Source organism: Leucopleurus acutus (assembly GCF_964270905.1).
Source record: "Leucopleurus acutus genome assembly, chromosome: 8".
NCBI classification, from domain to species: domain Eukaryota; kingdom Metazoa; phylum Chordata; class Mammalia; order Artiodactyla; family Delphinidae; genus Leucopleurus; species Leucopleurus acutus.
Window position 1 is genome coordinate 25,499,010 of NC_139151.1, and position 16,715 is coordinate 25,515,724.

General features: G+C 38.7%; 1 protein-coding gene across 2 annotated transcripts in view; it reads right to left on the reverse strand.

Moving 5' to 3' along the window:
- The window catches only part of ELMOD1 (ELMO domain containing 1), a gene marked incomplete at both ends in the record, with an annotated part of 76,306 nt that overhangs the window by 31,261 nt on the left and 28,330 nt on the right, over positions 1 to 16,715 (reverse strand). Inside the window, 4 exons of one of the 2 annotated variants that reach the window (XM_082843909.1) lie at positions 9,139 to 9,268; positions 12,346 to 12,443; positions 13,291 to 13,319; positions 13,457 to 13,602. In XM_082843909.1, coding sequence (XP_082700035.1) covers positions 9,139 to 9,268; positions 12,346 to 12,443; positions 13,291 to 13,319; positions 13,457 to 13,602 — 403 coding nt within the window. Of the gene's footprint in view, positions 1 to 9,138; positions 9,269 to 12,345; positions 12,444 to 13,290; positions 13,320 to 13,456; positions 13,734 to 16,715 lie in introns of those variants that run through there. The other variant, XM_082843908.1, reaches the window with a different exon arrangement.

The following is a 16,715-nucleotide window of genomic DNA, read 5'->3' on the forward strand; positions in this document are numbered from 1 at the left end:
TGACAGAGCGTGGAGGAAACAGGCTATACATAATGGGATAGAGGAGAAATAGCTTAAAGAAATAAACTGGAAAGGGTCCAAAATACATGCTAAGATGCATGGGTTTTCTACGATCAGACATAGAGAACCTGAAGTTTGTAACCTAGAGAATACCATGACTAGATAATCCCTCCGGTGGTACTTTAGAAGACGGAAGGGAGGAGGCTAATGGTTAGTGGCAGAATTAAAAGGCTATTTTAATACTTCAGGTTGGAGATGATGGCTAGAATAAGGCAGTGGGAACAGAAAACATTTGAGAGGTATTTTGGAGAAGCTCTATGGATAAGATTTAGTGATTTTTGTAGATGCAGAGTACCTCCCCAATTAGACTGCAAGCCACTTGAGGGTAGAAAAGATGCCTTTCCTCAAAGTGCCTATTGTAGGGGTGAACAGTCCTGGCTTTATAAGATACTAGCTGTGTGACTCAGAGCCTGGACTACAATGCTTGTAATTTGCTTATCTCTAAAGTAAACATAACCAAGGTTGGCCAAGATGGCGGAGTAGAAAGACTTTCATCTCACCTCCTCTTACAGGCACACCAAAATCACAACTATCTGCAGAACAACCATCGATGAAAAGGATCAAAAACAACCAGAAAAGATCTTCTACAACTAAAGATAAACAGAAGGAACAACAAAAAGATGGTAAGTGTGTGGAGTTGCAACATAGTCAAGTCCCATACCCGAGGTGGGTGATCCACAAATGGGAGAATAATTACAAATGCAGAGGTTCTCTCAATGGAGTGAGAGGTCCAAGCCCCACATCAGACTCCCTAGCTTGGGGGTCCTGCACTAGGAAGATGAGCCCCCAGAGCATTGACTTTGAAGGCCAGTGGGTCTTTCTTTCTGAAGTCCCAAGGGGCTGGGGGAAATAGAGACTTCACTCTTAAAAGGCACACACAAAATCTCACATGCTGCAGGATCCAGGGAAGAAGCAGTAATTTGATAGGCGCCTGCTGATCTTGGAGAGTCTCCCAGAGAGGCAGGAGGCAACTGCAGCTCACCCTGAGAACATAGACATTTATGGCTGCTATTTTGGGGAGTTCATTCTACCACATGGACAATGGTGCTGGCAAACACCATTGTAGAATCCTCCCTCTAGCTAATTAAACCCAGGAAAAAGCCTTTCCCTGGCCCAACAGTCTGTAGGCACCAGCACTGGGGTACCTCAGGCCAAGGAACTGACTGGATGGAGACAGAGCCCCACCCACCAGCAGATAGGCTGCCTTAAGACATCCTAAACCAGCAGCTGCTTCTGGATATGGTCATGCCCACCAGAGAGCCAAGGATCCAGCTCCACCAACCACTGGGCAGGCACCAGTCCAAGAATCACCTGGGCCCCGGCCCTGCTCTCCAGGGTATCTGCTCTAGCTTCCAGAGAAGTCTCACCCACCAGGGGGCAGACAACAGTCACAAGAAAACCACAGTTCCTCAGCCTGCGTACCTGGCCTGCCTACCAGTAGGCCAGGCCCCACACTGGGGTCAGCTATGAGAAGGCCAATATAAGCTTCAGGATGCCCCAGACCCTGCACCCAACTGTATCAGGAACTGGCCCCATCCACCAGCAATCTGACACCAGCTCTGGGACCCCTGCGCCCTGCAACCAGACTCTTGGAACTTGACTCCACTCAGCAGTGTGCCAGGACTAGCCTCAGGGCCACCCAGGATTTTGTAGCCAGCTGCCTTCTGAACTAGTCCCACCAACCAGCAGCCAACAGCCCCCACACAAGGCAGAGTCTGGTAACCAACCAGATCATTGGCCAACCAAGCCTAACAGATTGCCCACATAGTCAGCCCACCACAACAGAAAGACCCATGCAGTCCTCATAGGGGGAACCCCTAGAGCATATATAGCTCAGGTAAAGAGAGGGAAGTTTGCTGCTGGGATACATAGGACATCTCCTACAAAAAGCCACGACTCCAAGGTTGGGAAATGTAACTAACCTACCATGTTCATAAAAATAAAAACACCGGGCTTCCCTGGTGGCGCAGTGGTTGAGAGTCCACCTGCCAATGCAAGGGACACGGGTTCGTGCCCCGGTCCGGGAAGATCCCACATGCCGCGGAGCGGCTGGGCCCGTGAGCCATGGCCGCTGAGCCTGTGCTCAGCAACGGGAGAGGCCACAACAGTGAGAGGCCCGCGTACCATAAAAAAACAAAACAAAACAAAACAACAAAAAAAATAAAAACACCAACGAAGTCACAATGAGGCGACAAAGGAACATGTTCCAAATGAAGGAACAAGATATAGCTCCAGAAGAAGAAATAAGTGAAGTGGAAATAGCCAATCTACTTGAGAAGGTATGCAGGGTAGTGATTATAAAGATGATCAAAGAACTTGGGAGAAGAATGGCTGCACACAGCAAGAAGTTAGTTTTTAACAGAGAGTTAGGAAATATAAAGAAAAACTAGAGGTGAAGAATATAGTAGTTGAAATGAAAAATACACTATAAGGAATAAACAGCAGACTAAATGATACAGAGGAATGGATCAGTGAGCTGGAATACAGAGTGTGTAAATCACTGATGTTGAAAAGACAAAAAAAAAGCATGAAAAGAAATGAGGACAGTTCAATAAGAACCTCTGGGACCACATCAAGCACAAGTGCATATATATAATACATAAAATATAAAAACCTCATGGTAACCACTAATATTTGCATTATAGGGGTCCCAGAAGGAGAACAGAGAGAGAAAGGGGCTGGCTGAGGACATAGTTGAAGACATAATAGATGAAAACTTCCCTAACCTGGGAAAGGAAACAGTCACCCAAGTTCAGGAAGCACAGAGAGTTCCATACAGGATTAAATATTAAAAGCAGCAGGGGAAAAGCAACACATTACATACGAGGGAACTCCCATAAGTCTGTCAGCTGATGTTTCAGCAGTAACTCTGCAGGCCAGAAGGGACTGGCATGATATATTTAAAGTAATGAAAGGGAAGAACCTGTAACCAAGAATACTGTATCTGGCAAGGCTCTCATTCAGATTTGATGGAGAAATCAAAAGGTTTATAGACAAGGAAAAGCTAAAAGAGTTCAGCAGCATCAAACCAGCTTTGCAAGAAATGTTAAAAGGACTTCTGTAAGTGAAAAAGAAAGGGCTACAACTAGAAACATGAAAATTACAAGAGGAAAAAGCTCATTGGTAAAGGCAAATGTACAGTAAAGATAGGAAATCATCTACACACAAAGATAGTGGGAAGGTTAAAAGGCAAAAGTAGTAAAATCATCTACATCCACAATAAGCAGTTAAGGGATACAAAAACAATTAGATGTAAAATATGATTTCAAAAACAGTAATCATGAGGGGAGGAGAGTACAAATGCAGGGTTGTTAAAATGCATTTGAAATTAAGAGATCAGCAACTTAAAACGATCAAGTGCATATATATAATACATAAAATATAAAAACCTCATGGTAACCACAAACCAAAACTCTATAATAGATATACACAAAAAAGAAAAAGGAATCAAAACATAACACTAAAAATAGTCATCAAATCACAAAAGAAGAGATCAAGAAGAAAGGACCAAAAAAGAACTACAAAACAAACCCCCAAACAATTAACAAAATGGCAAAAAGAACACACCTATCAACAATTACTTTAAATGTAAATGGAATAAATGCTCTAATCAAAATATATAGAATGGCTGAATAGGTACAAAAACAAGACCTGTATATATTGCCTACAAGAGACTCACTTCAGATCTAATGACACACACAGACTGAAAGTGAGTGGTGGAAAAAGGTATTCCATGCAAATGGAAATCAAAAGAAAGCTGGGGTAGCAATATTTATATCAGACAAAATAGGCTTTAAAATACTGGTATAGGATACAAGGAAGGACATTACATAATGATCAAGAGATCAATCCAAGAATGAGATATAACAAATGTAAATATATTTGCACCCAACATAAGAGCACCTAGATACATAAAGTAAATATTAACAATGTAAAGGGAGAAATTGACAGTAACACAATAATAATAAGGGACTTTAACACCCCATTTACATCAATGGACAGATCCCAGACAGAAAATCAATAAGGATACACTGGACTTAAAAGACACATTAGACACATGGACTTTATATATATGCATATATATATATATATGTATATATATATCCATATATGTGTGTGTATGTGTATACACACCACACACACACACACACACACACACAATGCATTCCATCCAAAAGCAGCAGAATACACATTCTTTTTGAGTGCACGTGGAACATTCTCTAGGATAGATCACATGCTGGGCACAAAACAAGCCCCAGTAATTTCAGGAAATTGAAATCATATCAAGCATCTTTTCCAACCACAGTGCTATGAGACTAGAAATCAACTACAAGAAAAAAACTGCAAAAAACACAAACACATGGAGGCTAAACAATATGCTACTGAAAACCAATGGATCACTGAAGAAATAAAGGAGGAAATTAAAAAGTACCTGGAGACAAATGAAAATGAAAACCCAATGAACCAAAATCTACAGGAAAAGCAGTTCTAAGAGGAAAGTTTATAGCAATACAAGTTTACCTCAGGAAACAAGAAAAATCTTAAATAAACAACCTTACACCAAAAGAACTAGAGAAAGAACAAATAAAACCCAAAGTTAGTAGAAGGGAAGAAAAATTATGATGATCAGAGCAGAAATAAATGAAATAGAGTCTAAAGAAACAATAGAAAAGATCAATTAAACTAAGAGCTGGATTTTTGAAAAGATAAACAAATAGATAAACCTTTAGCCAGATTCACCAAGAAAAAAAGAGAAGGGCCCCAAATCAATAAAATCAGAAATGAAATAGGAGTAATTAAAACTGACATCACAGAAATATACAGAATCGTAAGAGACTACTATGAATAACTGTATGGCAATAAAATGAACAACCTAGAAGAAATGGACAAATTCCTAGAAATGTACAATCTCCCAGGACTGAATGAGGAAGAAATAGAAAATGTGAACAGATCAATTGCCAGTAATGAAATTGAATCAGTAATAAAAAAAAACTCTCAACAAACATAAGTCCAGCACCAGCAGTCTCCCAAGGCAATAGAAGTAAAAGCAAAAATAAATAAATGGGGATAATCAAACTTATAAGCTTTGCCCAAAAATGGAAAACATAAACAAAATGAAGAGACAACCTATGTACTGGGAGAAAATATTTTCAAACAATGTGACCGACAAGGGCTCAATTTCCAAAATATACAAACAGCTCATACAACTCAATGACAAAACAACAAACAACCCAACCAAAGAATGGGCAGAAGATCTAAACAGACATTTCTCCAAGGAAGACATACAGATGGGCAATAGGCACATGAAAAGATGCTCAACATCGCTAATTACTAGAGAAATGCAAATCAAAACTACAATGAGGTATCACCTTACACCAGTCAGAATGGTCATCATTAAAATCTTTACAAATAACAAATGCTGGAGAGGGTGTGGAGGAAAGGGAACCCTCTTACATCGTTGCTGGGAACGTAAACGGGTGCAGCCACCTTGGAAAACAGTGCAGAGGTTCCTCAAAAAACTAAAAATAGAGTTGTTATAGGATCCAGTAATCCCACTCCTGGGCATATATCTGGACAAAACTATAATTCAAAAAGATACATGAACCCCGATGTTCATAGCAGCAATATTTACAACAGCCAAGATACAGAAGCAACCTAAGTGTCCATTGACAGATGAGTGGATAAAGACAGAATACAGCTCAGCCATAAAAAAGAATGAAATAATGCCATTTGCAGCAACATGGATGCACCTAGAGATTATCATACTAAGTGAAGTAAGTCAGACAAAGACAAATACCATATGATATCACTTATATGTGGAATCTAAAATATGACACAAATGAACTTATTTATAAAACAGAAACAGACTCACAGACATAGAGAACAGATTGTGGTAGGGGAGGGATTGATTGGGAGTTTGGGATTAGCAGATGCAAACTATCATATATGGAATGGATAAACAAGTTCCTACTGCTATATTAAATACGCTGTAATAAACCACAATGGAAAAGAATATATATATACGTGAGTGTGTGTGTATACATATATATATGAAACTGAATCACTTTGCTGTACACCAGAAACTAACACAACATTGTAAATCAACTATACTTCAATAAAAATAAAACTTAAAAAATAAACCCGATTAAAAAATAGGCAGAAGACCTGAATAGATATTTTTCCTAAGAGGACATAAATTTGGCCAACAGGCACTGAAAAGATGCTCAACATCATTAATCATCAGAGAAATGCAAGTCAAAACCACAATGAAATATCACCTCATGCCTGTCAAAATGGCTATCATCAGAAAGACCACAAATAATAAATGTTGATGAGGATGTGGAGAAAAGGGAGCCCTTGTACACTGTTGGTAGTAATATAAATTGGTGCAGTCACTGTGGAGAATAGTATGGCAGCTTCAGAAAACTAAAAATAAAGCTACTATATGACCCAGAAATTCCACTCCTGGGTATATATTTGAAAAAATTGAAAACACTACTTTGAAAGGATACATGCACCCCAATGTTCATAGCAGCATTATTTACAGTTGCCAGGATATGGAAGCAACCTAAGTGTCCATCAGCAGATAAATGGATAAAGAATATGTGGTTATAGGGACTTCCCTGGTGGTGCAGTGGTTAAGAATCTGCCTGCCAATGCAGGGGACAAGGGTTCAAGCCCTGGTCAGGGAAGATCCCACATGCTGCGGAGCACCTAAGCTCGTGTGCCACAGCTACTGAACCTGTGCTCTAGAGCCCACGAGCCACAACTACTGAGCCTGTGTGCCACAACTACTGAAGCTCACGTGCCTAGAGCCCATGCCCCACAACAAGAGAAGCCACCCACAATGAGACACCCACACACTACAATGAAGAGTAGCCCCTGCTCGCCACAACTAGAGAAACCCCGCACACAGCAACGAAGACCCAATGCAGCCAAAAATAAATAAATAAATTTATTTAAAAAAAAAAAATGTGGTGTATATATATAATGGTGGTATATATATTCAGCCCTACAAAGAATAAAATTTTGCCATTTGCAGCAACATGGATGGACTTGGAGGTACTATGCTAAGTGAAATAAGTCAGACAGATAAAGACAAATACTGCATGATATCACTTATATATGGAACCTAAAAAAATAAAACAAACTAGTAAATAAAACCAAAAAAAATAGACCCACAGATATAGAGAACAAACTAGTGGTTACCAATTGGGAGAGGGAAGCATGGAGGGTCAAGACAGGGGTAGGGGATTAAGAGGTACAAACAACTATGTATAAAATAAACTACAAGGATATTTTGTACAGCACAGAAAATATATCCAATATTTTATAAGTATAAATGGAGTATAACCTTTAAAAATTATGAATCACTATGCTGTATAACCTGAAATATACAATATTGTACACCATCTGTACCTCAATAAAAATGTTTTTTAAATAAAGTTAATGATGAAAAAAATAAAGAACTGTCATCTTGCCTACCTCTTATAGCTGTGACTATAAAAAATAATACCTACATACTCAAATTGTGACCACAGGTAAAAGTCATATCTTAAAAGTTCTTGACCTGTATCTAATGACTTCAATAAGTCATGCATTCAATCATATTTGTTGAAAACCTATGTGCCAGCACACATACAACAGATCAACTAAGATGACATATAGCAGGTACCCAAATGTCATTGATTCAGAGGGCATTTCAGCCATTTTAATGAATTGTTCTGGAGCTGTGGCCAGTCTGTTAATTATAACACCTCTTTTCTCTTTATATCACCTCTTATTTCCCACCTTGAGTTCGTTTTATTAAACTTGACTATCTCTATCAGAACATAAAAAAGCAATCAAAGAGATAAAGCTCAGCCAGTAGGTTGGCTAAAATTAAGCAGAGGAGAAAGGGAAGAAGAAACCATTGGTAAGAATGAGGCCTCTTTTCTTTTTCTTTCTTTTTTTTTTTTTTTGCGGTACGCAGGCCTCTTACCATTGCAGAGCACAGGCTCCGGACGCGCAGGCTCAGCGGCCATGGCTCACGGGCCCAGCCGCTCCGCGGCACGTGGGATCTTCCCAGACCGGGGCACGAACCCGTGTGCCCTGCATCGGCAGGCGGACTCTCAACCACTGTGCCACCTGGGAAGCCCAGGCCTCTTTAATTTTAATGATTGACATCAGGTCTAGCACTAATTAGTAGAGACAACTGAATCATCTGCTTAAGTACCTACATACACAAAAATACACACTCCACACAAAAACGCAACAGGATACATTTTTTAAATGGCAGCTTCTATTTACATCTTTCAATAAAATAAAGGCAACTAAACAAATGTATTCCTCCAATTTCATTACTGCCTTTTTGAATTCTAGGAAAGGACAAAGAAGCACTCCATCCTAAAAAGCATCTATTTTCAGAAATGAATTTATAAAACATTTCAGATTAGTAGTTCTAAAGGTTTGTCTTAATTTTTTAAAGTTTTATTGATGTGTCATAATACACTATCAGATCAGATTTTTAAGGTTTTGTTTGACAGCCAAGAAGGAGTATTTATAACTGCATATTATTCTTCAAGCAACTCTAATACACCATATGTAAACCTTTACTTACTCTTCTAATACTTAAGTTACATGAATAAATAATCAGCATTAAGATCTTGGGTAATTTCCCTAGGGAGCTATTGTGGAAGCAGAAACCAACTTCATCTTCTTTGATGTCTATTGAAAGTCGTAAATGGAAATCCTAGGTCACTCTTTGACAAATTCTATTTCTCCTATTGGCTTTCAACACAGTTAAACAACCTAAACTTGAGCCAAACGTGAGAGGCCATAGAAATCACCTCTGATGCTTTCTCAGATTCCAAATGAAAATTGGCTTTATATTTAACTTCTCACATGAATTTTCTATTGAAAAATTTACCTCCAACATCTGAACCAGCAAGAAAATGTAGGCTTTACCAATTAGTTCAGTGTCCATGTCGTATTCACCTTTGTGCCCCGCCATGTCCAGAGCAGTGCCTAGCACACAGCAGGAGCTTGGCAAACATTAGCTGACCTAAGTGAAGAACTGAAATGTGTTCAAGGACTAACCTTCAAAAGCATTTCTTCATGTTGGGGATTATCAGAGTCATAGGGCTCTCTGCGCAGTTTTTCCACATCCGCAATAAGGTTTCTGTACCCAACAATTTGCAGAAGGCAAGCTTGAAGAGAGATTCCCAGCCTAACATGTTAAAAAATAGAAGAAGCACACATGAGGGAAAAAAACCCACATTCTCTGGCATTTGTTCACTTGATGTATGTACAATAGGACTTTTCATATTTATGTAATATTTGGAAATTGCTCAAATAGGATTTTTCTAATAGAAGCACAATTTTTAACTGAAGCTCCACATGGACAGCTGTGGAACTTGGCTAAAATTTACCTCTCATTCCAGCCTTTTCAAGGCAAATTGCAATAATATGGCTTAAAAACAAGGGAGCTCTTTATGCAAGTGACTTGAAAGATGTAGAAAATATAGGTGATCATGGTTTCTTAGGGATCATTTAGCTCCCCTAGGTAGATATATCAGAAACACTTCAGAAGGGTGTGTGTGGGGAGGTGTCAGTGAGAGAGAGATAAATAGCCCTCAGGGGCTTAGGGGTAAGAAAAATTTTGAAACAAATAAAAACCACAACAATAAAAATACCTCTGCTTGCAGAGCACCCCTGACAGATAAGGCAAGGCCAAGAGAAAGAACTCAGTACTTTACAAAATTTCCCATTCCATTCTGACTGCTCTACTTGTCTGAATGCCTATTCTTATGCTGAAACAAAATCTGCTTTCTTTATTACCAAGTGGTTCAAACACTGTTCTCAGAGCAAATTCATTTCCACTTTTCCCTACCATGCCTATTCATTTTAAGACAGGAAGAATTCTTTCTTCTAGTCTCATCTCCAGGGTTAAAAACAAACAAACAACGAACAAAAAAACTCCCCTCTTCCTTCAATTCCTTCTCATGGGACATGGTTTTCAGATGTTTTACTATCTTGCTCAGTCTTCTTGAATGCACAGTTTGTATGATTAACAGTCCCCTTAAAACGTATCACTGGAACAAAAAAGAATCTGGCAAGCGTGACATAGAGAGGATCATTACTTCCTGTGATCTGAATGCTGTTTTTCTCTCCTACAACACAGAAAGTAAAATAGGGTCTCTTTAAGCAGTCACATAACATTACAAGTTTATTAAACAGGTGGCTAAATAATCACCAAGATCCTTTTTTCCTATAAACTACTGTTACATAAATTATCTTCCTGTACTCATTTGATGGCATTTTTTAATCTAAAGGTAGTATTTCATGGTTATTTTCTCCTGCTAATTTTATAGTTATTCACTTTTGTGATTCAACAATAGCAATTGCATATGATTCAGCCTAAGAGTTACTGTTCAATATACTCCAACTTCTAATTCACTCACTAAATTTAAGCGTTTTTTGTTGGAGTTGGGGGGGTCACCGTAATCACAATGACAGTGTCATAATCATCTTTTTTGGGGGGGATGAGATGTATAGAGGTTAAGTCTAAAGTTGGGGGCAATAGAAAAATTTAAGTTTTAGGATTGTATGCTTACTCCCAACATAGAAGGCAGTGTCAGATAACCCAGAATACTAAACTTAAATAAAATTGAATGTTCAATTAAAAAAAGCTAAATCAGATATTTAGGAAAAGGGCACAGTGGTCACCCATAAAATCAACACAGGACTGAGAAGAGAGTTAATTTTGAGGGAAAGAAGGGAGCGGTAGAAATAAAAAAGAAGAAAACAAGGGACCCAATTCAATTTTACTGTAGTAATTCTTATCACCACTGTAAGTGGCACCTGAAAAAAATGTATAAAACAAAGTAAGGTTAGTAGTAGTAATGGCTTGATAAATTACAAGGTATTTCCCCTAGCCCTCTCTATTTCTTGATTTTTTTCCAGAAAATTATTCAATTAAAAAAAAATCACATTATGTCAATGTCAACCTGGAAAAAACCCCCACTAAAATCCATATTGAGCTTTAAAAAACACAATCTACTACCTATAAGGGTTTTTTTCTCCCTAAAGGAAATCAAAAGAATAGATGGTAAGGAAACACCTTTGAATGAAGTATATAACTTTCATAAAAGAGACAGAAAAGATTTGCTATTAAATCTAACCCAATCTCTAAATATGATTATAGGTCTAATATATCTCTCATGCCTAATTGTAATCATAAATTTTTGGTTCAACTTAATTTAAAATGAATTTCATTCTTACCAGCTTCCCAGAGAAATAAAATATGTCAGAAGGTTTCAAAAAGACATTTACTATATAATTAAATCACATTTAATGGCTGAATAAGGAAAAGGCAGCTAATTAGCTGAAGCTTCTACAGAAGAATACTATGGAGACTACATGGAAATGGAGTTTTGTGATGAGCCTCAATCAGCTAGTACTAGAATCCCTTCAAGATACAGACCTATGCAAAGTGCACTCTGAAATTCCCTTTGACTACAGCTCCTCATCTTTGGCAAGTAAAAGCTTTCTTTAGTGATAACATCTGAAGTTCTTAAGTATACACATCTAAAAGACAGTTTGTTACTTACCTAAACTTTACCTGAATATATCTGCATACAGAATTTATTCTACCCAATATCCTAAGCCTAAAATTTTACAGAAAAATTCCTGTACACAATGGAAAATATAAAACTAATTTTAAATGTCATGTACCTCGCCAAATGCATTTTAATACTTCCAAGATGAGATGATTAAATTACAAAGTTCTAAAGTCTTCATATAAAAACTGTCTATCTCTCTCTCCCACACATGCCTGTCTTCTTCACAAGCAGGTAGAAACTGTCTCCAAGATCATCAGCCTGTCATGAACTGAAGAAACATTCTTTATGGAGCAGAATCAGCTCAGGCACATTTACAATCTGAACATTTACTGTTAATGTAAAATACAGGCATCATATGGAGCGACTGTTGATGAATGGGCTCCCTTTATTTCACCTTCTGATATCAGGGGCATGCACCAGATTTCTTACATTCATTGCATTTCAGAAGCATAAGCATAAATCACAACAGAAGTACAAAGCTGCTGCTATTTACAAATAATAAAAAGGCATCTTTTTTCTTTATTTTTCATCTGAAAGTCACAACATGCAGATGATTATTTGGGGCAGGAAAGAGAGAGAGGGAGAAAGAGCATGCGAGAGCATAGTTTGAGTATTTAGAACTACTAAATATGTGGCATGTGACTTCTGTTTTATATTTACAACATAATAAACATATTCTTACTGTGGATTTATGTCAGGGTTAATTTTTTTCAGTTCCATAATGTCTTCTATAGTTTTTTCAATAGCATCAGGATGAACACTCACTGAAGTCTGCAGTAGCTGGAAAACATGTTTCAATCAGTTGCTTTGTCATGAACACTGGTGTCTTAAGTGGGGTCTATTTAAATAGGGGCCTCAAATGTTTGTTTAAAGCTTCTATATGAAGATAAGGAACTAAACTAAAGGCAAAAAATTCATGTAGTATTTGAATTCTAGTAAATTTGATATTTTCACAGTGGGGGTAGTACAATTTTCCTGATTAAGGTAATTAACATAACAAAACAAAACTACGTACGTTTTTTTTACCATCTTCATCTGTTTTAAGCTACTTCATAGAAATATTATATTTTCCTTTTCTCACTCAACACACATGGCTTCCATTGTTAATGGGCATTATGTCTATGACTGTGTGAAGTACATGGGGGATATAGTCCTAAGGATGCCAAAATTAAATTAAATATTCAAGAATCTTGAGAAGCAGATTTTTCTTTCTTATGTGGATGCTTAACTATGTGCTATAAATGCTAGCATAGTGGCTTCTTTGATTTTCTTGGAAAATCTTGAGTATAAAGTTAAATGATTTGGATATTGATGAAATACCAGAGAGTTACCACTGCTCTTATTTTCAAGGAATATTTATTTTATGATTTGGAAAGAGGTATAAAAAAGGATTAATTCAACAATGAAGTAATATGTGTGTCATAAATCTGCCTAGAAATTCTTGAGTGGCTGCTCTCATGTAAAAAGTACAGTGGTTTGTGATGGGAAAACAATTCATTCTTCTCAGTTTGCATTAGTATTCATAGCCAAAAGTATCTTTTTGTTTCTTAAAATTTTTACTTTTTGATGATGGATGTAAGTCTTCAATTGAAAAGTTGCTGAAAAATATAGGAACAATTTTACTTACCTTACTTTTTGAATCCCTCAGTGATGTTTCTGGAAAAGAGATGATTTAAAAAGCCATTCAAAAATTATCTTTTACAACTGGTTTACAATTACTATACTGAAAAATAACAGTGTATCCTCAATCCCAGAAAGCCTACATTTTGCTTACTGCTTTGTTTCATGCTTACCGATTTTCATAGTTCTAGAAGCTCCAGGCTTGGTATTGTAACAGATCCGTTGCAGTTCACATCTTCCAGTCAGCTTTCTCATTACAAATTTCAGGCAACGCCACAAAAATTTACAGTAAAAATACAGGCACACCTGGATCAGCATTCTGTCAAAAACAAAAGATAGCACTCTTCCAATAGAACTCTTTAAGAGAATAGAAAGCAGCCACCACCAGCAAGCAAAGAAGCCCAGAAGAAAATCAATCATTAGACTTCTGGGTTTACAAGCATATTTCATTATTCTAACCCCATGTTATTTTATTTGAGGTAGCTACAAAACCCATCATTGGGAGGGAAGCCCAAGGTCTGTAAGCACACACTTACTATGACTGCAAGCTCCAGAATTCCCTATTCTAGTAAATTTGACACACCAACAAACTAAGAGTGAAGCACAGGGATCCATTCTTTTCCTACCTTTGCCTAAAAATATTTTCAAAGCAAATCAGTACCTCAAAAACAGAACACTTGTGTTTTAGAAGCTGTCCCCCATAGACACAGGGAAAGGGTATGCTGTGGCATCTCCCATCTTCTGCCCCCACGAATAGCCTCTCAGCCAGCCCCAATTCACTTCCAGCTTCTCCTTAGTGTCTTATTTTTGGCTTCTGTGTTATTTCTTCCCCTGCTCCCATTTTTTTCCCCCTTCCCTCTGCTTTCCTTTTGGTACTGTTGTCCTCTTTGAGGACTTTGTTGTGTGGCCACCGTCTTCTCTGCTGACCAATCCCAGTACTTCTTGGATGTGCCAGAATGCCTCCACAACAGTTCACTGAACAAGCATGTTGACCTTGGGTTCTTCAATATTCTCTGATATAAACCTTCCAAAAACTCCGCCTCTTGACAAGTTTGTTCTTGACTCCTGCTAAACAAAGTTTTCTTCATTGCACACCCTATCTCACTCCAATAATACCTTAACAAACTATAAAGTATACGGCCATCAATCATGCACTTATTCACAATGCTTCTGGCACATGTGAATTTGTGTTTTATGCCAACTTTTAGTTTTTAATATGTGAGTGTCTACTACTTCATGGGACTGCTCAGCATCTCAAAATGACTCAAGCTGTAGAAGTAAAGAGGACTCATCATCCAGGAATTTATATTCAACCCTTCTTCTCTGAACACTAGAGTTTTCCTAGAAGGCAGAATTATTTTCCTAGAAGGCAGAATTATTTATATTACTTCCTATTGGTGTGATTTCTAAAAGATATTTCTTTTTCTCATATGTTCACTAATTCCCCCCAGCTCTAACATAAGGTGATCCAGGGTCATTAAGATGAATTTGTGTAGTTAATTAATATCCTCAATGATGTGATTAATCCCTGAATTTGAACCAAAACTTTGATTGTGTTCCTTTGTAAAATTGCTCTGGCTCCAATATCTTGAACAGCCTGAGTTAAAAATAACAATTCCAACTGACTTATACAAAATCATGGTCTATATCATATAAATGCACTGGGACAGAGACCTTCAAGATGGCGCAGGAGTAAGACATGGAGATCACCTTCCTCCCCACAAATACATCAGGAAAACATCAACATGTGGAACAACTCCTACAGAACACCTACTGAATGCTGGCAGAAGACCTCAAACTTCCCAAAAGGTAAGAAACTCCCAACTTACCTGGGTAGGTCAAAAGAAAAAAGGAAAAAGAGACAAAGAATAGGGACAGGACCTGCACCTCTGGGAGGGAGCTGTGAAGGAGGAAAAGATTCCACACAGTAGAAGACCCTTCACTGGCAGAGGTGCGGAGCGGGGGAAGCTTCGGAGCCACGGAGGAGAGTGCAGCATCAGGGGTGCAGAGGGCAAAGCAGAGAGATTCCCGCACAGAGGATCAGTGCTGATCAGCACTCACCAGCCTGAGAGGCTTGTCTGCTCAACTGCCAGGGCGGGTGGGGGCTGGGAGCTGAGGCTCCAGCTTCGGAGGTCAGATCCCAGGGAGAGGACTGGGATTGGCTGCGTGAACACAGCCTAAAGAGGGCTAGTGCACCACAGCTAGCTGGGAGGGAGTCTGGGAAAAAGTCTGGAACTGCCTAAGAGGCAAGAGACCATTGTTTCAGGTTGCATGAGGAGAGGAGATTCAGAGCACTGCCTAAACAAGTTCCAGAAATGGGCGTGAGCCATGGCTATCAGTGAGGACACAAGAGATGGGCATGAAACACTAAGGCTGCTGCTGCAGTCACCAAGAAGCCTGTGTGCAAACACAGGTCACTATCCACACCTCCCCTCCTGAGAGCCGGTGCAGCTCACCACTGCCAGAGCCCTGTGATCCAGGAACAACTTCCCTGGGAGAACACACGGCACACCTCAGGCTGGTGCAACGTCACGCCGGCCACTGCCGCCACAGGCTCACCCCACATTGTGTACCCTTCCCTCCCCCCAGCCTGAGGGAGCCAGAGCCCCCAAATCAGCGGCTCCTTTAACCCCTTCCTGTGTGAGCAAAAAACAGAAGCCCTCCAGTGACCTAAACACAGAGGCGGGGCCAAATCCAAAGCTGAACCCCAGGAGCTGTGTGAACAAAGAAGAGAAAAAGAAATCTCTCCCAGCAGCCTCAGGAGCAGCAGATTAAATCTCCACAATCAACTTGATGTACCCTGCATCTCTGGAATACCTGAGTAGACAATGAATCATCCCAAAATTGAGGCAGTGGACTTTGGGAGCCACTGTAGACTTGGAGTTTGCTTTCTGCATCTAATTTGTTTCTGGTTTTATGTTTATCTTAGTTTAGTATTTACAGTTTATTAACATTGGTAGATCTGTTTATTGATTTGGTTGCTCTCTTCCCTTTTTCTTTTTAATATATATATATTTTTTTCCTTTTTCTCTTTTTGTGTGTATGTGTATGCTTCTTTGTGTGATTTTGTCTGCATAGCTTTGCTTTTACCATTTGTTCTAGCATTCTGTCTGTTTTTTTTTGTTTGTTTAAAATTTTTTTTTTAGTATACTTTTTAGTGCTTGTTATCATTGGTGGATTTGTTTATTGGTTTGGTTGCTCTCTTCTTTCTTTCTTTCTTTTATTACTTTTTAATTTTTAGTATTTTTTATTTTAATAACTTTATTTTATTTTTTTCTTTCTTTCTTTTTTTTTCTCCCTTTTCTTTTGAGCCATGTGGCTGACAGGTTCTAGGTGCTCCAGCCAGGTGTCAGGCCTGTGCCTCTGAGGTGGGAATCCCGAGTTCAGGACACTGGTCCACCAGAGACCTCCCGGCTCCACGTAATATCAAAT